The sequence below is a fragment of the Oncorhynchus gorbuscha genome, linkage group LG02 (assembly GCF_021184085.1).
Source record: "Oncorhynchus gorbuscha isolate QuinsamMale2020 ecotype Even-year linkage group LG02, OgorEven_v1.0, whole genome shotgun sequence".
NCBI lineage: Eukaryota > Metazoa > Chordata > Actinopteri > Salmoniformes > Salmonidae > Oncorhynchus > Oncorhynchus gorbuscha.
Window position 1 is genome coordinate 84,599,237 of NC_060174.1, and position 23,270 is coordinate 84,622,506.

Here is a 23,270-nt window from a genome sequence, read left to right on the forward strand (position 1 = left end):
TTAACCCAGTCTTTGTGTCTTTTAACCCAGTCTTTGTGTCTTTTAACCCAGTCTTTGTGTGTGTCTTTTAACCCAGTCTTTATGTATCTTTTAACCCAGTCTTTGTGTCTTTTAACCCAGTCTTTGTGTGTGTCTTTTAACCCAGTCTTTGTGTGTGTCTTTTAACCCAGTCTTTATGTATCTTTTAACCCAGTCTTTATGTATCTTTTAACCCAGTCTTTATGTGTCTTTTAACCCAGTCTTTATGTATCTTTTAACCCAGTCTTTATGTGTCTTTTAACCCAGTCTTTATGTATCTTTTAACCCAGTCTTTATGTGTCTTTTAACCCAGTCTTTATGTATCTTTTAACCCAGTCTTTGTGTCTTTTAACCCAGTCTTTGTGTGTGTCTTTTAACCCAGTCTTTATGTATCTTTTAACCCAGTCTTTATGTGTCTTTTAACCCAGTCTTTGTGTGTGTCTTTTAACCCAGTCTTTATGTATCTTTTAACCCAGTCTTTATGTGTCTTTTAACCCAGTCTTTATGTATCTTTTAACCCAGTCTTTGTGTCTTTTAACCCAGTCTTTATGTATCTTTTAACCCAGTCTTTGTGTCTTTTAACCCAGTCTTTATGTGTCTTTTAACCCAGTCTTTATGTATCTTTTAACCCAGTCTTTGTGTCTTTTAACCCAGTCTTTGTGTGTCTTTTAACCCAGTCTTTATGTATCTTTTAACCCAGTCTTTATGTGTCTTTTAACCCAGTCTTTGTGTGTGTCTTTTAACCCAGTCTTTATGTATCTTTTAACCCAGTCTTTATGTGTCTTTTAACCCAGTCTTTATGTATCTTTTAACCCAGTCTTTATGTCTTTTAACCCAGTCTTTGTGTGTGTCTTTTAACCCAGTCTTTATGTATCTTTTAACCCAGTCTTTATGTGTCTTTTAACCCAGTCTTTGTGTCTTTTAACCCAGTCTTTATGTATTTTAACTTTTAACCCAGTCTTTATGTATCTTTTAACCCAGTCTTTATGTGTCTTTTGTGTCTTTTAACCCAGTCTTTGTGTCTTTTAACCCAGTCTTTATGTATCTTTTAACCCAGTCTTTATGTATCTTTTAACCCAGTCTTTATGTGTCTTTTAACCCAGTCTTTATGTATCTTTTAACCCAGTCTTTGTGTCTTTTAACCCAGTCTTTATGTGTCTTTTAACCCAGTCTTTATGTATCTTTTAACCCAGTCTTTATGTGTCTTTTAACCCAGTCTTTGTGTGTGTCTTTTAACCCAGTCTTTATGTATCTTTTAACCCAGTCTTTATGTATCTTTTAACCCAGTCTTTATGTATCTTTTAACCCAGTCTTTATGTGTCTTTTAACCCAGTCTTTATGTGTCTTTTAACCCAGTCTTTGTGTATCTTTAACCCAGTCTTTGTGTGTCTTTTAACCCAGTCTTTATGTGTTTTTTAACCCAGTCTTTATGTGTCTTTTAACCCAGTCTTTATGTGTCTTTTAACCCAGTCTTTGTGTGTGTCTTTTAACCCAGTCTTTGTGTCTTTTAACCCAGTCTTTATGTATCTTTTAACCCAGTCTTTATGTGTCTTTTAACCCAGTCTTTGTGTGTCTTTTAACCCAGTCTTTATGTGTGTCTTTTAACCCAGTCTTTGTGTGTCTTTTAACCCAGTCTTTGTGTGTCTTTTAACCCTTTGTGTGTCTTTGTGTGTCTTTTAACCCAGTCTTTGTGTGTCTTTTAACCCAGTCTTTGTGTGTCTTTTAACCCAGTCTTTGTGTGTCTTTTAACCCAGTCTTTGTGTGTTTTAACTCTTTGTGTGTCTTTTAACCCAGTCTTTGTGTGTCTTTAACCCAGTCTTTGTGTGTCTTTTAACCCAGTCTTTGTGTGTCTTTTAACCCAGTCTTTGTGTGTCTTTTAACCCAGTCTTTGTGTGTGTCTTTTAACCCAGTCTTTGTGTGTCTTTTAACCCAGTCTTTGTGTGTCTTTTAACCCAGTCTTTGTGTGTCTTTTAACCCAGTCTTTGTGTGTCTTTTAACCCAGTCTTTGTGTGTGTCTTTTAGTCTTTGTGTGTGTCTTTTAACTTTGTGTGTCCAGTCTTTGTGTGTGTCTTTTAACCCAGTCTTTGTGTGTGTTTTTAACCCAGTCTTTGTGTGTGTCTTTGTGTGTGTTTTTAACCCAGTCTTTGTGTGTGTGTTTTAACCCAGTCTTTGTGTGTGTGTTTTAACCCAGTCTTTGTGTGTGTGTTTTAACCCAGTCTTTGTGTGTGTGTTTTAACCCAGTCTTTGTGTGTGTGTTTTAACCCAGTCTTTGTGTGTGTGTTTTAACCCGGTCTTTGTGTGTGTGTTTTAACCCGGTCTTTGTGTGTGTGTTTTAACCCGGTCTTTGTGTGTGTGTTTTAACCCGGTCTTTGTGTGTGTGTTTTAACCCAGTCTTTGTGTGTGTGTTTTAACCCGGTCTTTGTGTGTGTGTTTTAACCCAGTCTTTGTGTGTGTGTTTTAACCCGGTCTTTGTGTGTGTGTTTTAACCCGGTCTTTGTGTGTGTGCCAGTGTATGTCTTGTATGGTGTTTGTGTGTCTTTTAAGTTGCTGTTTAAACACACAAGGAAGTGTGTGTGGCTGGGAGGGAAAGCTGTATAGGGCTCTGTTATTTTTAGCAACTGCGGGTCAAAGTAATAACTCTGAGTCTTCCAGCACTAACCACTCTTTCTTCGATCCACAACCACTATGGGCGTCCCGCCCTAACCCACCACCCAACCCAGCCTCAACCAGTATCCAGCCTCACACATGTCTAATTACAGCTTTACAAACACACGTACACAATGTCAAAACCACTCACCACTGCTAATTAAAGATGACACACAGACACCTTAAGGCTGTACTGAATTACAAGTGTACCCCCCCTAACCCCAGTCCCCCAAGCAAATCCCTTTCATACATATGTTCACTCTTTCCAAAAACTCCACTCCACACCCATTGGCCCCGCAGACTAAATAGAGCATGTGGTTCCTGAGGCCAGGACCAAAGAAAATGGAGCAGCAGCTGCAGGAGAGGAAACGCTGCTCTCACTGTTCATGAAGGACTCTCATACAGAAGGAGTATGTGACAAGGCCAGCACTGTGCATTCAGAGTCATGTACAATGGCCCTATCTATAGCAAGTAATGTTATGGCTTTGGGACTAAGAGACTGGCTGGGCCTGGCTCCCCAGTTTCAATCAGAATTAGTTTTTCCCCACAAAAGGGTGTATTACAGACAGAAATACTCCTCAGCACCGATGTTTATGGTAGTTAAATGAACAGTCAATTCTCTGGAAACAGCTCTGGTGGACATTCCTGCAGGCATCATGCCAATTGCACACTCCCTCAAAACTTAAGACATCTGTGGCATTGTGTTGTGTGACAAAACTGCACATTTTAAAGTGACCTTTTATTGTCGCCAGCACAAGGTGCACCTGTGCAATGATCATGCCGTTTAATCAGCTTCTTGATATGCCACACCTGTCAGGTGGATGGAAAGGAGCCAAGTGCAAAACATTTTTAGAGAAATAAAGCTTTTTGTGCGTATGGAACATTTCCGTGATTTTTCATCTTTTTTTTTCAGCTCATGAAACATGGAACCAACACTTTACATGTTGCCTTTATCTTTTTGTTCAGTGTATATACATTTTTTGTTGATGTAGTGGTTAGCAAGTGGCGTCGGGCATTTTAGTAACCCTGTTCCACTGCTACATAGCTTAACGTTGAATACGGTATGAATTAAGTTCTATTTGAATGTGTGATGCTACCATTACAGCAACTGACCTGTAATTGAATATTCACATGCAACTCCAACTTGAATGCTTTTCTTCCATTGCTTTCAATGCTCTTATCTTGGCTCAAGAACAAGTCATGCACACATATCCCAACTAAGCATTTCTATCCCTAATAAAACCACGCAAAATAATATATTAGGGAGGGATGGCAACCCAGAATTCTACTGTGGCATTGTACCATGATGCAGAGTACCAGTCAGGGAACACTAATGCCAACCATTCATACTGTTGCCCCTGAAACCCAGTTGCTAGGAGACCCTGTCCCACCATCTGCTGCTATTGAAATAGAGCAGGAGGTCCAGGCACATCCGAGAGCCCGGTGATGATAACCAGCTGAGGCTAATACCCTCTTCAGACATCCAATGTACAAAATGTCTAACTGCATCTATTTTTACACATTATGTACCAGCCTTAGAGAGTCCAGCAGATGTTGGGACAAATTATTTTGTCTCATGGGATAATAAATGCATGCATGAACAGTTGTCAGTTATGCAAGTTTCTCTGAATCCATCTTAATGGTGCTATCCTAGCAGCTGGAAAGTGAAAGCATACAGTGCCTTCAGAAAGTATTCACACCCCTTTTCCCAAAAAAATGGTGTTACAGTATGAATTTAAAATTGATTAAATTGAGATTTCATGTCACTGGCCTACACACAATACCCCATAATGTCAAAGTCGAATAATGCTTTTATATTTTTATATTATTACATTCGATTCATTATTTATTTTTTGCTCCCCAATTTCGTGGTATCCAATTGGTAGTTACAGTCTTGTCTCATCGCTGCAACTCCCGTACGGACTCGGGATAGGCGAAGGTTGAGAGCTGTGAGTCTTCTGAAACACAACCCAACCAGCTTCTTGACACAATGCCCATTTAACTCGGAAGCCAGCCGCACCAATGTGTCGGAGGAAACAGCGTACACTTGGCGACCTTGTCAGTGTGTACTGCGCCTGGCCAGCCACAGGAGCCGCTAGTGTGCGATGGGATAAGGTCATCCCTGCCGGCCAAGCCCTCCCCTAACCCGGACGATGCTGGGCCAATTGTGCGCCGCCCCATGGGTCTCCCGGTCACGGCCGGCTGCGACAGAGCCTGGACTCAAACCCAGAATCTCTAGTGGCACAGCTAGCACTGCGATGCAGTGTCTTAGACCACCGTGCCACTCGGGAGGCCCACTGTATTAAAAACATTTTTTTTTTTAACAAAGTAATTAAAAATGAACAGCTGAAATGTTTTCAGTTAATAGGTATTCAACCCCTTTGTTATTTTAATGTTATGTACTTAACAAGTCACATAAGTTGCATGGACTCACTCTTTGTGCAATAATAGTCTTTACCATGATTTTTGAATGACTACCTCATCTCTGTACCTCACACATACAATTATAGTTGAGCACTGAATTTCAAAGACAGATTCAACCACAAAGACCAGGGAAGTGTTCCAATGCCTCGCAAAGGGCACCTATTGTTAGGTGGGTAAAAGAAAAAAAGCAGACATTAAATATCCCTTTGAGCTTGGTGAAGTTATTAATTACGCTTTGGATGGAGTATCAATAAACCCATTCACTACAGAGATACCGGCATCCTTCCTAACTAAGTTGCCGGAGAGGAAGGAAACAGCTCTGGGATTTCACCATGGGGCAAATGGTGACTTTAAAACAGTTACAGAGTTTAATGGCTGTGAGGATGCATCAACAACATTGTACTTACTCCACAATTACTAACCTAAATGGCAGAGTGAAATGAAGTTTGCGTGTACAGAAATATTCCAAAACATGCATACTGTTTGCAATAAGGCACTAAAGTAAAACTGCAAAAAATGTGGCAAAGAAAGGAACTTTATGTTCTGAATACAAAGCCTTATGTTTGTGGCAAATCCAACAAGACATCACTGAATATCACTTCATATTTTCAAGCATGGTGGTGACTGCATCATGTTATTGGTATGCCTGTCATCAGCAAGGATTAAGATGTTTTTTTTATTTAAAAATAAACAGAAAAGAGCTAAACACAGGTAAAATACTGAAGAGGAAAACCTTCTTCAGTCTGCTTTCCAACAGACACTGGAAGACAGATTCACCTTTCAGCAGGACAGTAACCTAAAACACATGTACTGTATATACTGGAGTTGCTTACCAAGACGACATTGAATGTTCCTGAGTGGCCTAGTTACAGTTTTGACTTAAATCGGCTTGGAAATCTATGGCAAAACTTGAAAATGGCTGTTGAGCAATTATCAACAAACAACTTGACATGAATTTGAAAAAGAATAATGTGCAAATATTGTACAATCCAGGTGTCTTAGAGACTCTTAGAGATCGACCCCAAAAAACTCTCGTCTGTAATCGCTGCCAAAGGTGATTCTAACATGTATTGACTCACTTATGTAAATTAGATGGTTCTGTATTTCATTTTCAATAAATGCGCAAACATTTAAAAAAACATGTTTTCAATTTATCATGATGGGATAGTGTGTATGCGTGTGTGCGTGAATATGGGTAAGAAAGAAATATTGAATCCATTTTGAATCCAGGTTCAACAAAATGTGTAATAAGTCAAGGGGTATGAATACTTTCTGAAGGCACTGTATGTACAATACAATGACCCTGGTTGCCAGATCTGTTTCTGTTTTAGCCAGCTCATTTGTGTTTTTTATTTATTTTATTTAACTAGACAAGTCAGTTAAGAACTAATTCTTATTTACAATGACAGCCTACCAGCGAACAGTGGGTTAACTGCCTTGTTCAGGGGCAGAATGACAGATTTTTACCTTGTCAGCTCGGGGGATTTCATCCAGCAGCCATTCAGCTACTGGCCCCATGCTCTAACCACTAGGCTACCTGTGGTTGTTGTCATCTCAAAAGCCAAAGGGGTTGGCTAAAGTACAAGACTAGCAACCAGGCGAGTATTAAACATACTCTGGCCTCTGTTTCAGATCAATCAAATGAGAATCTTTATTGAGTCTCCATACTATATATTTCCATCAATTTTCCTTCCTTTGCAAAATACTTTTTTTCTTATTTTTTCTCTCTCCAAATAGTAAAAAAGTAGGAAATCTAACTGTCCAAGGGGCCCCAAGACAGACAGCAGAGCATAGATTAAAATAATCATCAATTGAATAAATAAAACATTGAATATGGCTATTTACATGGTGTAATACTGTTTATCATTACATAATAATGCACATGTTCATAGTGAATATACAGGTATTAACATTGTAATTGTCGCAACCAAACAATGCATTATCTCACAGAGAAAGGCCAAGGTTCGACAGTGGCTCTCGGCCAATCACAATCTTTCATTCGGCAACTTCCTGATACTAGCAATCAATCGCAAGGTCCATTGTTTGGTCAACTTATTGTTGATGGGAGTCTTTGGTTGTTGTGCTGGGATGTGTGACACCCTCTGATTGGGTATTCTGTGGCTTTTGATTGGTTCTCCTGTTCCAGACTGTAGAAAGTCCATTTTAAATGTTGTAATTCTCAAATCTTATCAAATAAACAACAAAACAAAGCAAGGAGGCAGTGGAGGATGCAGACCCAGGTAAACAGAGAACCACCAGTTCACAACCATCAGTCTGTGTGAGGTGCGTGTTAGAAGTTGCAGCTCTAGGATCAGCTTTCCCTCTCCATATCCTAACCTTAACCTCTGGGGGGATGGGGGGTGACACAACACTGACTTCAGATCAGCGTCTAGGAAAGGGGCACTTCACATGCCTAATTTCCTCATCAGTTTGCATCACCTTCATGTCTGCATTGCTTTGAGACTGAAAAGAGCTACGGGTGCTAAATCCCCCCCCCCCCCGGTCTCTTTACCCAGTTGACATGTAAACCTTGTGCAATCTGGGTTCCTCTCACACACTGCCATTACTAAAACATTCACAGAGGGTGGTAATAGCACACTCAGATCGGCAAAGGGATGACAACTTGAATGACACCTCCTTTTTAAGATTGCTACCATTGGAAATGAGGGGGGAACCAACAAAGCTACTACCTTTTAACAAAGGGGGAAAAGGGGATTGTCCCCAAACAATACCAAATAAATTAACAAATATATCCATAGCTTAAACACATGCTCAAATAAAAAAACTAAGAACAGCAAAGATTTGTTTTTCAGATGAACAATCAAGCAGTATTAGATTTATGACAATCTGTTTCAAACTCAATTCCGAACGATAAGGTGCTGATTTGGTTGAAAGGAGTTTTGGACGATTTCAGGCTTCAAGAAGTCTGGTGATTCTGGTTGGTTGGTGTCTTCAATGAGTCTGCCCATCATTGAGATCCTATACAATGATTCTAATTCCTAATTCAATGGAGTCCATTGAAACATAGTAACCAAAAAATGCATTAATGTGGAAGGATCCATGTAGGGTAGTGAGGGTGAATGCAGGTAAAAAACGGAATGTTGAACAGAATTTCACCTCATTGTAGGGTTAGTGGGTCTTGGGGGGTTGGAGGGGTCCATTCTTGTTTGTCCATTACCATGGTCATTGTTCATCTCATTCATCCCCCAGAGAGACCATAACCTATGACCTATAACCCTTAACCTGTCGGCTCCTGTCCACCCTGAGGCCTGGAAAAGCTTCAGCATGCAGAGTGAATACAAACACGCGTCTCTGTGCAACTGTGTGTGTGTGTGTTTGTGCATATCTGTATATGCTTTAGACTGGTAAACACACATGCACGCACACTCGCGCACACACACCATTACACCTGTGTATTGTGGGAGTACATGAGCTGTGTCTCAGGTGAATAGGGCCATGTGGATGAGCTAGCAGTAAACCTTAGGGGTTAGATAAGCCCCCTCAGTCCCAGCCATTGTCCTTGATCATGTGGGCCAGCTCGATAATGAACTTCCCCTCCTTGTACTTCTGACTGCTCTCAAAGGCATGCTCCTGCAGAGAGAAAGAGAGACACACTGGAGCATTGTCGTAAATGTGAACAGTGTGATCTCCATTTCTTGTTATTTTATACGTAATCCTAATACAATACGTAGTGTGTGTGTGACGTAGAGTGCTTGTAGGTGCATATGCATGGGTGAGAGTGTGTGTGTTTGTGTGCTTATCATCCCCCTGTTGATGGGTGTACTAGGTCGACAACAGCACTTTTGGCCCCTTGACAGTGCTGGAGCATTAGGCCTCGTGGAGGATATTAATAACATCACACAGATGGCAACACCATAAAACACTACAAGGCCACGTACCACCCGGGTCTCTCTCACTGACCTCCACACACCCACATACACATAGTTACCCCACAAAGCGAAGCCAGGGACACCAGCAATGTGGAGCATTTGTTTATCATGTCTATAGATGTGTTATACACCTGCATGTCTAGAGATCTGTTTGTGGGGGATTCCTATGGAATTAGCTACTTACGTATTTCCAGCCCAGCGTAGTTTTACAGTTTTCACAGTAGATATCAGCCACCGCGTGAAGCCCTGTCAACAGAACCCTCTCTTCTGCTGGTCCACACCCCACGTTCACCCTGAGACGGAGAGCAAGAGGATAAATGGAGAGAAAGGTGAAGAAAATCAAGTGTAAAAAATAGAGAGGGGTGGCAAAGTGATAAAATGGGAGTTTGATTTGGAGAATAATAAAAATAGGCTCAGGTACTTACACTGAGTTGAAGAGGTAAGCTCGACCTTGACTTCCTTGGAAGGACTGGATGAGAGACAAAGAGAGAGGGAGAACAGGATGAGAAATGTCACAATCCTATCACGGGAGTAGACATTAATGGTCTGGGTTTTTTTTCCACCTGTTTTCCACAGCGATGCTAGCATCAAGGCAGACACATGGCATCACTCACGTTCCTAAAACAAAGGTATCCCATTCTCTATCCCATTAAATCTCATTGATATGCTAACATGGTATTGTTTTTCCACTTATATGGTATGTACCGTACGTACCTACCTATACCGTATGTACCTATCTAGCCACTTATATGATATGTACCACACATACCTACCTATACCGTACATACCTACCTAGCCACTTATATGATATGTACCACACATACCTACCTATACCGTACATACCTATCTAGCCACTTATATGATATGTACCACACATACCTACCTATACCGTACATACCTACCTATACCGTACGTACCTACCTATACCGTACATACCTACCTATACCGTACATACCTACCTAGCCACTTATATGATATGTACCACACATACCTTTAACCTATATCAATTCAAGCTTTTAACGACAACGTATTTTCAATAACCACAAAGGAGTTCACAGGAGACACATAATACAAGCCTTTTGATAGGCCGAGTCAGAGTTCTGCCCTACCATATGGCCATAGAAAAAACAGCCCTGAGGGAGAAGGTTTTACGATTGGCTGCTTTTGCCAAGCTGGTAGTGTGTGTCGCAATGTGACATGTGTGTAGCTCCGTAGCCACCAGGAGCCTGGGTGGATCTGTGTGGTGTGTATGGTGGGGGGATGGATCTCTGTGGTGTAGTGTGGGGGATGGATCTCTGTGGTGTAGTGTGGGGGATGGATCTCTGTGGTGTAGTGTGGGGGATGGATCTCTGTGGTGTAGTGTGGGGGGATGGATCTCTGTGGTGTAGTGTGGGGGATGGATCTCTGTGGTGTAGTGTGGGGGGATGGATCTCTGTGGTGTAGTGTGGGGGATGGATCTCTGTGGTGTAGTGTGGGGGATGGAGCTATATGGTATGGGGTGGTCCTATGTAGCTCAGTTGCTAGAGCATGGAGCTTTACAACGGCAGGATAGTGGGTTTGATACCCAGACCAGGACCACCCATAAAATGTACGTACGCATGACTGTAAGTCGCTTTGGATTTGACAGCGCTGATGTGGTACTGCGGCGTGTGGTGTAGTGTCATGTATGGGGTGGTGTGGAGCTGTGCTGTATGTGTGGTGTTTGGTGTGGAGCTGTGTTGTGGCTATGTTCCATGCTATCTAATATATTGTAGATAAACATGAAGCCTCTATGGTTTAACACACACACATGCACACATTTTCTCCTACAAACTCTCCCTTCTTTTTCTCACTCTCTCTCTCTCTGGCTTTCTCACACAGACACACATTACACACAAAATCATCCACCCACACACACATGCAATCATTGCCCTCTTTATTTTAGTCTGACATAAAAACATGCTGCTTCCATGGAAACTGTGTGTTTGCAGAGTGAACACAGTCAATCTGCTTTGATGTGCTGCTGGCTTACACTAAAAGCCCACTAGTGTCTATGAAAAGCTGTGTGTGTCTCTGTATTAGGGAGCTTTGTGGCCTGGCCTCTCCATCCACCCGGGGATATTACCCATGATGCTCTAGTCTAGAGAGTTCCAGGAGGTGACAGTAATATGATGACCTCTCTCGCCCCTCTCTTTTATCTCGCTCTCATTTCCTTCGTTATTTCTCTCTTGCAGTTGCACACAAAGCTAAATGGATTAAGGGCTTTTCCTTGATCCTGACATGTGTTAAGTAATTCAGGGCCGTTACTGTGTTAATGACCACAACAACTGGTGGAATAAAGTGAACCCGGGTCAACCTGGTGGAACACGATGAATGTCCAATGTTATCGTAAGCAAATGAGCAAATGGAAGCAATCGCGTTGAGACAGAATCTAGTCTCGGTCAAATGCAACCGCACACACACACACACTAAGGCCCTGCAGTAGATGCTAGGAAGTGTGCCAGCATAAGGATTTACAGCTGTTAAAATATGGGGTTTAACTACAACTGCAGAGCTCCTCTGCTATGCAGCTTCATACACATGACATAGCTGCCCTGTTCACAAATGTACTTCAACTTTTTTGTCCTTGTCGAAAAAGCCTACCTTGGAGATGAGCTCGTCATGGTTGGCCAGGTGAGCTCGACAGTGGATGCAGCTGTAGGTACGGTGGCAGTTGGGCAGGTAGGCCTGGAAGGTCTTGGAGCGCGTCATGATGACAGTTGCCTGGGAGACAGCAGCGGTTTCAGGGGCGACGGCGTTGCTGTTGCTGGGCGAAGTATGGGGGCGGTGCAGGAAGGGGCTGCCGGCCCAGGACGGCTCGCAGGGGAAGCACCGCAACACACAGGTGAGGGCCGTGGTGGGGCGCGGGGTGGGAGGCACACACCTGGGGGGGGGGGGGGGGGGCACTTTAATATGGATCCACGATAACAGATCATGTTTCTCGTCAAGGCACAGAAATATTTTGCGTTGAGAATGCCAAATATGAATATTACACACATGTATAAACGCACACAGACACAATGATCCAGACCTACACTCCACGGAGTGGGAAAATCATTTTGAAAAAAGCCAGTTCATTGACCCAATCTTTCCAACAAGTCTTTACTTGAGGCTCTCTCTTATTAAAGAATGGTGGAAAGTGTTTGTGAATTATTACCCAATTCAATACAATGCCCTCCACCAGGAGTGTGTAGCTAAGTGTATGGAAGTGTCCAGGAGTGTGTAGCTAAATGTATGGAAGTGTCCAGGAGTGTGTAGCTAAATGTATGGAAGTGTCCAGGAGTGTGTAGCTAAATGTATGGAAGTGTCCAGGAGTGTGTAGCTAAATGTATGGAAGTGTCCAGGAGTGTGTAGCTAAATGTATGGAAGTGTCCAGGAGTGTGTAGCTAAATGTATGGAAGTGTCCAGGAGTGTGTAGCTAAATGTATGGAAGTGTCCAGGAGTGTGTAGCTAAATGTATGGAAGTGTCCAGGAGTGTGTAGCTAAATGTATGGAAGTGTCCAGGAGTGTGTAGCTAAATGTATGGAAGTGTCCAGGAGTGTGTAGCTAAATGTATGGAAGTGTCCAGGAGTGTGTAGCTAAATGTATGTATGTGTGTGGTCTATAGACTACGGCAACCAAACTCGCACAAAGAGGAGCTGAGGGAAAGAAAGGTGTGTAGGACAGGATGTGTATGCAGTAGTGGCGGAGCTAGTAAAATGCTACTTCTACGGGCCTCAGTGGCCTGCTACTGTTCCAGCACCAAAATGATCAACATTGATGTACATTATCGTGTTTTTTATGTACCCATATCTCACAACAAAGTTTTTCTTAGAATACTTTTCCATTTTCGCTGGTGTTGCACTTTTTAATAGCTCTGGAATGATATCCACCTGTACAATGTTAGCAGTGGCTTTGAATTCTAAAACAGGTCTAATTAAAACAACCTGCTGTACACACGTCATATGTGAACCTTTCTGCATTTTGAATGTTCTATATCTTGAAAACCTCATTTCTGACATTAAAAACATTTTGGGACTGTATCATCAGTGGACTAATGAAACAAATACCAAAATATAGTTTTTGAGTGGTCAACGTCAATATACCAAGCACATTGAGAAAAGGAACTGTCAGTGAAGCAAAAAGAACACGATAAGAAGAGATCTTCACCTTGCTAATTGAATGAGAGGAAGGATTTGTTGAGCTAATCAAACATATGGCAGAGTGGTTAGCCTCGCGCGCTCGCGTACACACACACAGGCGATTGATTAGATGCTGTGATCAGAGGGTTGTGACATCAGCACCACAAAGGCTAAAGTGGCAGAGACAGTGCTGAAGAGATAACAGACAATCAGAAATGGAGGAAGGGTACACTACTGCTGTACTGTACCCACTTATCACACCCTTTGTCACAACCACTGATCGCGTGCTTTGACACGCAACGTGATTAAAAAGGTCGTCTGCTTCATAGCGAAATAGCATTCCAACTACTCTCGACAAATAAAAACATGCCATGCTTTTTCATAGGTCTACATTTCACCTGGTCTGACTGCAAGACAACAGCAAGAAGGAAGCAGACAGACTTGTAATTCAGACTCATGTAAGGTTTGCAATTTAACATTTTTGGAATGATTCTTTGGATGATTCCATACTGTGAAGAAGGGCTACCACATTTCCCCCTCTGGCCACATAAACAATGGCCGTGCCCGTATTTTGTCCATTACAGGGGCCCTATACTGTTAGTGCACACTAGCCATACAGAGGGAGTCCAGAATGCTCACTCCTGTATCTCTACTCAGCAGTTCGCGCTAGGTAAGCGGCTCATGCCATGTAAGCCTGCTGTAAAGCCTGCTGACTAAGGACCTAGGGCCTGGCACAATATGTAGGGGGCACCCACCATCCTCTGAGAGAAGAATGGAAGTGCTGAGCTATCTCTCTCTCTCTCTCTGGGCAAGGGTCACCGCCATGGTGGCCAGTCAAAGTGACAACAGCCATGACACTAAAGTCCACTGTTACCTCTGAGCTTACACTGTGTGTGTGTCTTTGTGTGTGTGTGTACCATTCCAAATGGCCAATCAATCAGTCAAGCGCAATCTCAAATGATTAAAGGCGCTAGCTGTATCAGTCGAGCCTGTTCAAATAAACACACATCGCCTTTTGACGGAATCAAGCTTGGGATTACAAACGTTCATTTACTGTGACCACCATTGATATGAAAAAGGAACTGTGCCCATAGATACCTAATGTCTAATCATTGCCATCCTGCCCATTCAGAAGCCCCAATCAATAACTTCTAGCTTAGTCTAACCATGTCAGCCCGAGAAGAGAAGACACTCATCTCCAAACAAAAAGAGGTTGGCTGGGCTGTAGAAGCCATACATTGCCAGCTTTGTCTGTGGGCAACAACTGCAGCACCTCACACAGACTGCACGTGTGTGTGTGTGTGTGTGTGTGTGTGTGTGTGTGTGTGTGTGTGTGTGTGTGTGTGTGTGTGTGTGTGTGTGTGTGTGTGTGTGTGTGTGTGTGTGTGTGTGTGTGTGTGTGTGTGTGTGGTGTGGGCAGGCATCACTAGCTATTCTCTACCCTAACAAGCACAAATGACAGACTCCATCCTTAATGTCTTCCCTCTGGGCAAAACCAATGAAAACCAAAGCAAGCCTCTACACGGTTCATTACCGGAGCCTCGATAACAGGTCTACCTTCACCCCAGCAAAGCGGTTAAAAATAAACGCACATATCAAAAGATGAAAGACTGAAACAACAGCCAGACAGCAAAGATAAGAGATGACAAGCTATCATGGTGAGGTCGTTTCAAATAGGCCTAAAAACTAACCCAGCAACCATTTAAATAGTCTGGAAATTACTGCCTGGCTACCAATGAGCCCCAGTCATCCAACCATCCCATGTAGGATCTGGATTCATCTACTATAGGCCCTATGTAGCGACACCTCACCCCCCACTGCCCTCACCCACACCGTCTGGCCAGGTAGGACACCTCCTTCTCCCAATCCACATCTAAAACCTACATTCAACACAGGACGGCGACTCCGACCAATATTCACAAGTCACTGAAGGAGACACCTCTCCATGGGGAAGGAAATTCTCCATTGTCCTTCATGATTTCAGATCACCCAGGAACACCCCCAGTGGAGAAGGGCCCTCTCCCTCTTCATCCCCCCTTTTCAAATTGAGATTACAGACTGCAACCAAATCGCCGCCATTGATAACAAAGGAACTAGCCTTGGTGGAGGTTGCATCAAATGGTCCTCTGTCAATGGCAGGGCCCTTCACGTTTGCACAACAAAAGAGATGTTGCAGACTGTAGGATCTGGAGGACACCAAGGAACCAGAATGCTATAGTGAGAAGAGAATGAACCTTACCAAAAACATGCTTATTATTTTGAAGGAGTGAGACTGTTGAAACAGCATCATTCATCTGAGATATAATGATCTGACACATGTTGTCATTAGCTAACTGACGAAGAGTAATCAGTTAAGGTTACATTTGTTAGTGGTTGTGAGGTTTTGCTCAGCCAACTAGCTAATACAACAAAGGCACGTGCCTTGGGAACGGAGATGAGGCTGGCATGGCATGAGTGACGGTCATTAGAAAACACAGGGGTCGGAAAAGAGAATGAAAGGGTGTGAGAGAGATCATCTAAAAAAGGGCAGGCAAAACGAGGACAGAGATGGAGAGAGAAACGAGGACAGAGATGGAGAGAGAAACGAGGACAGAGATGGAGAGAGAAACGAGGACAGAGATGGAGAGAGAAACGAGGACAGAGATGGAGAGAGAAACGAGGACACAGATGGAGAGAGAAACGAGGACACAGATGGAGAGAGAAACGAGGACACAGATGGAGAGAGAAACGAGGACACAGATGGAGAGAGACACGAGGACAGAGATGGAGAGAGACACGAGGACACCGGTGGAGAGAGACACGAGGACAGAGATGGAGAGAGAAACGAGGACACCGGTGGAGAGAGAAACGAGGACAGAGATGGAGAGAGAAACGAGGACACCGGTGGAGAGAGACACGAGGACAGAGATGGAGAGAGAAACGAGGACAGAGATGGAGAGAGAAACGAGGACACCGGTGGAGAGAGAAACGAGGACAGAGATGGAGAGAGAAACGAGGACACCGGTGGAGAGAGAAACGAGGACAGAGATGGAGAGAGAAACGAGGACACCGGTGGAGAGAGACACGAGGACAGAGATGGAGAGAGAAACGAGGACAGAGATGGAGAGAGAAACGAGGACAGAGATGGAGAGAGAAACGAGGACAGAGATGGAGAGAGAAACGAGGACACAGGTGGAGAGAGAAACGAGGACAGAGATGGAGAGAGAAACGAGGACAGAGATGGAGAGAGAAACGAGGACAGAGATGGAGAGAGAAACGAGGACAGAGATGGAGAGAGAAACGAGGACAGAGGTGGAGAGAGAAACGAGGACACAGGTGGAGAGAGAAACGAGGACACCGGTGGAGAGAGAAACGAGGACAGAGATGGAGAGAGAAACGAGGACAGAGATGGAGAGAGAAACGAGGACAGAGATGGAGAGAGAAATGAGGACAGAGATGGAGAGAGAAATGAGGACAGAGATGGAGAGAGAAATGAGGACACCGGTGGAGAGAGAAACGAGGACAGAGATGGAGAGAGAAACGAGGACAGAGATGGAGAGAGACGCGGGGACAGAGATGGAGAGAGACACGAGGACAGAGATGGAGAGAGACACGAGGACACCGGTGGAGAGAGACACGAGGACACCGGTGGAGAGAGACACGAGGACAGAGATGGAGAGAGAAACGAGGACACCGGTGGAGAGAGAAACGAGGACAGAGATGGAGAGAGAAACGAGGACACCGGTGGAGAGAGAAACGAGGACAGAGATGGAGAGAGAAACGAGGACACCGGTGGAGAGAGACACGAGGACAGAGATGGAGAGAGAAACGAGGACACCGGTGGAGAGAGAAACGAGGACAGAGATGGAGAGAGAAATGGTGGCAAGTACAAGAGTGCAGCAGGAAGAGAAAGAGAATAAGAAAACCAGAGAGAGAAATAAATAAATAAAGAGAATGAAAGACAACAGTAGGTTGAGAGAGAGATAGAGACATCATAAAATATGATAAATAAATAAAAGGAGAGCGAGTGGGAGAACCAGGTCAGTGGCAGCAGTAGTACTGGTGTTAGGGACATTATGTTCTGATTTTTCCAGCCTCTGTGATGGCGATTGAATGACAAAGTGAGCTACCGTACTAACCTCAGTCTAGCCATACACAGCCATTCATATGCAGACTGACTGAGAGAAAGTCTCCTACTCAGAAGGCCCTGGGGCTCACAACAACACTCCCACACAGCTATATCTCTGTTGCACTGCTTCATGTCCTGGCACAGACTTCATGACAAACACTAGGATTTTGTGCTTATGCTTCCAATTATTTAAAAGGCTGAAAAGGCTTTTTTTGACATGGTACAGAGCCAAGGAAAAGGTGACAAACATCGAGCGCTTAACAATATCAAGTGATGCTTCTTCTATGATGTGTTCCATAGGTAGCTTCATTTGGGTGGTTTTAAAACTACCTATTAAGTGGTTGATTTATTTATTTGCCAGTTAGGTTGCTATTTCATCATAATGACCTTAAGTCAGATGACAATGAAAAGTCCAAAGGAACAGAGATGTTACTGTGGGTAAAGATAGCTACCCATTCACCCCTCTGCCAACTTAGTTGAATTGATTTAGAGTAGAGAGAAATAAAGAGAATGGAAGACTGCAGTAGGATGAGGGAAAGATAGAGACATGATAAAATGATAAATAAATAAAGGAGAGTGTTGGAGAAGCAGGTCAGTGGCAGCAGTAGTACTGGTGTCAGGTGCTTGTGAGTGTGACAGTATACAGCTACATGGCCAGACTAGGCTGCTGCTGTATGTAGGCCAGCCACTCCATCACCAGACTGCACATACGGCTCCCAGTAACTCGGCAATGCTAGGCTACCACTGCTAGGCTACCACTACTAGGCTACCTATCATTCAGTAGCAGATCAGCAGACCCACAGGGGGCAAAGCAAAGCAAAGCACAGGGTCTGGCCAGACAGACAGTCAGGGGGCTGGGCCATTGAGGGATGGCTGGCCAATGACGTCGGCGGAGGATGGATACACACACACACATTGACATGCATGTAGGTCTACATTGGCCTACACAAATTTTGACATGCACAATACACACACACATTGATAGAAATACACATAGAAACACACACCATGCACAAGCACACTCACTCATCACATACGCTGCAGCTACTGTTTATAATCTATCCCAGGGGTAGGCAACCCTGATCCTGGAGTGCCACAGGCACTTCCTATTTTTAATTTAACCGACCTGAAACGACTAGGTGTGTTGAATTTAGGCAATCACTGAACTGATCAATTAGCTCAGTTGGTCAGGTGTGGTGCCTTGTTAGAACAAAGTCCTGTAGAACCTGGGCCCTTCCAGGAACAGGGTTCCTACTCCTGATCTATTCTGTTACCTATTCACTTTAACCCTACTTACACTACATGGCCAAAAGTATGTGGACACCTGCTCATCAAACTACTCATTCCAAAATCATGGGCATTAATTTGGAGTTGGTTGCCCTTTGCTGCTATAACAGCCTCCACTCTTCTGGGAATGCTTTCCACTAGATGTTGGAACATTACTGCAGGGACTTGCTTCCATTCAGCCACAAGAGCATTAGGGAACTGATGTTAGGCGATTAGGCCTGGCTCGTAGTCGGCGTTCCAATTCATCCCAAAGGTGTTTGATGAGGTTGAAGTCAGGGCAATGTGCATGCCAGTCAAGTTATTCTACGCCAATCTCGACAAACCATTTCTGTACGGACCTCGATTAGTGCACTGGGGATTTATCATGCTGAAACAGGAAAGGGCCTTCACTAAACTGATGCCACAAAGTTGGAAGCACAGAAACCTAGAATGTCATTGTATGCTGTAGCGTTAAGATTTCCCTTCACTGGAACTAAGGGGCCTAGCCCGAACCATGAAAAACAGCCCCAGACCATTATTCCTCCTACACCAAACTTTACAGTTGACACTATGCATTGGAGCAGGCAGGGTTCTCCTGGCATCTGCCAAAACCAGATTCTTCCGTCAGATTGCCAGATGGTGAAGCCTGATTCATCACTCCAGAGAACGCATTTCCACTGCTCCAGTCCAATGGTGGCGAGCTTAACACCACTCCAGCCAAAGCTTGCCATTGTACTTGTGTGCGGCTGCTAGGCCATGGAAACCCATTTCACAAAGCTCCCAACGAACAGTTCATGTGCTGACGTTGCTTCCAGAGGCAGTTTGGAACTCAATAGTGGGTATTGCAACCGAGGACAGAGGATTTTTACACTTTATGCGCTTTAGCACTCGGCAGTCCCGTTCACTGTTAGAGGCGTCACTACAGACCCTGGTTTGATCCTGGGCTGTATCACAACCAGCCATGATTCGGGAGTCCCATAGGGCGGCGCACAATTGGCCCAGCGTCGTCCGGGTTAGGGGAGGGTTTGGCCGTCATTGTTAAATAAGAATTTGTTCTTAAATGACTTGCCTAGTTAAATAAAGGTTCAATAAAAATGTATTCTAAAACACCACTTCGCGGCTGAGCCATTGTTGCTCCTAGACGTTTCCACTTCACAATAACAGCACATAGAGTTGACAGGGGCAGCTTTAGCATGGCAGAAATGTGACACACTGACTTGTTGTAAAGTTGGCATCCTATGATGGTGCCAATTTGAAAGTCACTGAGCTCTTCAGTACGGGCCCTTCTACTGCTGATGTTTGTCTATGGAGATTGCATGGCTGCCTACCTCAATTACCTTGTAGCCCTGCACATTGACTCAGTATTAGTACACTGTGTATATAGCCACGTTGTCATTAACCATTGTGTATTTATGACTTTTTTCTATTATTTATCTCTCTGCGTTGTTAGGAAGGGCCTGTAAGTAAGCATTTCACTGTTAGTGTACACCTGTTGTTTACGGAGCATGTGACAAATAACATTTGATATGATTCCCAGTTGATATGTGGTGGTAGTCTATTATTACCACGGATTTTCAGGTCAATCAGATCCTGTTCAAAACGTAGACATGGAATGCACCACATCCTTCACAACACAGGACAAACTCCTGAATGTGTGGAGGGGGTGTAGAACGTTCTGCTAATGTCCCAGCTGGTGTGAAGGACTGGCAGGAAATAGGTGTGACCAGCTGGATAGAACGTGTCAACATCCCCGCCATGCTCTCTCACTCCATTTATTAGCATTGGGTGAATGAAAGGGCCAATGCAGACAGCTGGTCTCTGAATTGATCCACTGCCATATGAGGACCCAGCAGTATAGCACCATTTCTACACACACAAGATGCTATGAAGCGGTGAAGAAGATACACACTAATATCATATCCAGTTGGGGTCTATTGACTTGTACGGTGTTCTATTGCATATGTGATGCGCATTAGGGTATGTATACTATACCGGCGTTACCTTACACAACCCTACCAAGATGCAAAGTATGGAGTTAAACACTGACTGAATATGCAACACTAGGCTGTTCAGGGGGAATGGAAGTTGAATTGTAAGATTCTTGACTATGTGTATCACCAGCTTGACTGTGTTATACCTGTCCTGTAAGCTCTGATTTTTTTAGTCTTTGTTGTGGCGATTGAATGGCAAAGTGAGCTACCGTACTAACCTCAGTCTAGCCATACACAGCCATTCGTATGCAGACTGACTGAGAGAAAGCCTCCTACTCAGAAGGCCCTGGGGCTCACAACAACACTCCCACACAGCTATATCTCTGTTGCACTGCTTCATGTCCTGGCACAGACTTCATGACAAACGCTAGGATTTTGTGCTGACAATTATTTAAAAGGCTGTTTTTTGTCATAGTACTGAGTGGCTAAGAAAGAGGTGACAAACATTGAGTGCTTGACAATATCAAGTGATTAATCTGCTGTGTTCCATAGGTAGCTTCATTTGGGTGGTTTTAAAACTACCTATTAAGTGGTTGATTTATTAATTTGCCAGTTAAGGTTATGACTAAATAGGAACCTAAGCAGTAGCAGTGGATGGGTAAAAATCAACAGGGAAGCCAAGCACCCTACTTGTAGAGAAACACCAATGCCATCCTCCTCTCTTTCATGTCTATCACGCTATCACAGTACACACTTTTATTTCTTGTTATCTTAGGCTACGTGGCTAAAATGCTTGCTCGCCAACCTAACTTCCATTCATGGGCAACATTAGCTAGCTAACATTAGCCTCCTACATCTAGCTACATTTTGAACGTCCATCCTCTCAGGCCAGGGGCACAACAATGTATGAATTAATGGTTGGATCAGAATCGTCGTTATAATCATTGGCCAGTACGGAGAATTAAGGAAAACCACAATTCCAAATCCCTATCTACATCCATAGCTAATTTAAGAAAGGGACCATTTTAGCTAGCTAGACACCGGAGACCAATAACACAATGAGATGCAACAATTCAAGTTGTTTCTGTTCATGACATATGCTCTCAAAGCGATTTGATCGGATAGAGCCACATCCAAGCCGGCTTCCTTTGACACTTTTCTTTCTGCCAGGACCATTCAGTTGTGCTCGCTCAGTTTAGCTCAATGCTGACTGGAAATACTGTTCTATTTTTGGGGTCAAGGGAGGCCAAATGCTCCCTGGCTTCGCTATGGCAAGCAAAAATGTAATATTCGTTTGGACCAGATATCAGATAGATGGCCTACACGTAAGAGAGACAGAGGGGCGCTGTTTCGCACACTCGGATGATAATGAAATGTCGAACTGAACAGAGATGTTACAGTGGGTAAAAATAGCTACCCATTCCCTCTCTGCCAACTTGGTCAAGCTGATTTAGAGTAAATTAGATCTATGAGACTAATCAAGGGGAACCAGCTGTCATCTGTTTACGTGGCCCACCATAAAACTGGATTCACTATTTTGGTATGGTTTTGTAGGAATGGAGAAAAACGATAGAGCCCTCACTGGGCTATGAGGTCACTGAAAATCAATAGGAAAGATTGACATCAGGTATTGTCGAACCTTTGACAATGACATCGATGTTACAATGTTACAACCATAGAATTAGGAATTATAATACAACCACTAAACGATGGTAATATTTTGAATAGCTGTTAAAACAACCAATTTAAGCCTGTCAATTATATTAATGTGGCAGAAGTAATGAAAAATGATTTTCAACATTGGACAAAACTGTCAACAAAAACAAGTCAGAGCCAATTTAATTTAATAACGCATTCCTTTTTGCAACTTCCATTTCCATCGCGCGTTTTAGGGTAGACGACAGTGAAGCGGTGGTGCAGAATACGCCACTGCCAACTTTGTGTAATCTAAACCAGCGCATCCAGTGCCACTGCGGACATTCGACATCAATTCTACTCGCACAATACACCCGCAGGTTATACACCAAGCATGGTCGGTCAGAAATGTTATTGTGTAATTGTTGTAAAATAGTTATAATCATGTCTCAGGCCCCGTTATGAACTTTCGGACAAGATGCAATCCGTTTTAAACCTACCTGTACAGTTGTGCAATAACAATAAGCATTGACTGTACCTTTGGATAGAGAAAATTCAATCGTCGCCTCTTGTCCTTTGCAGATCACAACTTTGTGTTGCAAATCCTGCTCATTCTGTTAAAGGGTTTTCTTCTACGCGTTGACTTCAAGCCTCGATAAACAGAGGATGTTAATCGGATACTGACTGTAGAGCGCACGGTTTAAATTGAGCAAAGACAGTACCCGTCTAGGGCAGACTGACATTCAAGGGAACCAATCAATGTAACATTACAGCATAGCAACATTGTTCCCATTGGCTACAGATGGTAATGCGGATGACCAATCGTTGCGCGTTGAGCATCAAGTGCCTACTTTCTTTTACACCCGCAACATTGGGTGCCTACTGTACGTTGCGCAGTAGTGAACCACATGCGTGGCGATCATAGACAGAAGTTCTTTGCACACTTTGCGCCTCAGTAAGTAACGTTAGCCTACCAATTTACCAAACAACATGGACAAGTTTCAATATTCTCCATAATTACAGTCATGGTAGAAAAGCAAATAGGTCTACATACATTATCACTGTATATTATCTCTCTATATATATATATGTATTTATTTATATCTATATATAGTCACGTTACCCCTACCTACGTGTATAAATTACATCGACTGACCTGTATCCCCGTACATTGCCTTGGTACAGACATCCCCTGTATATAGTCTCGTAATTG

The 23,270-nt window shown here is 43.4% G+C and overlaps 1 protein-coding gene across 1 annotated transcript; it reads right to left on the reverse strand.

Annotated features, from left to right (window-relative positions):
• Nucleotides 1-6,816: 6,816 nt before the first annotated feature.
• Nucleotides 6,817-22,750, reverse strand: ypel2a (yippee-like 2a). The gene is made up of 5 exons (XM_046325116.1): nt 22,596-22,750; nt 11,601-11,880; nt 9,404-9,447; nt 9,163-9,271; nt 6,817-8,679 (listed from the first exon to the last, which is right to left on the reverse strand). Exons 2-5 carry the CDS (start codon nt 11,706-11,708, stop codon nt 8,590-8,592), a joined length of 351 nt encoding a protein of 116 aa, XP_046181072.1. The 5' UTR covers nt 11,709-11,880; nt 22,596-22,750; the 3' UTR covers nt 6,817-8,589.
• Between the last annotated feature and the right edge of the window lie 520 nt (nt 22,751-23,270).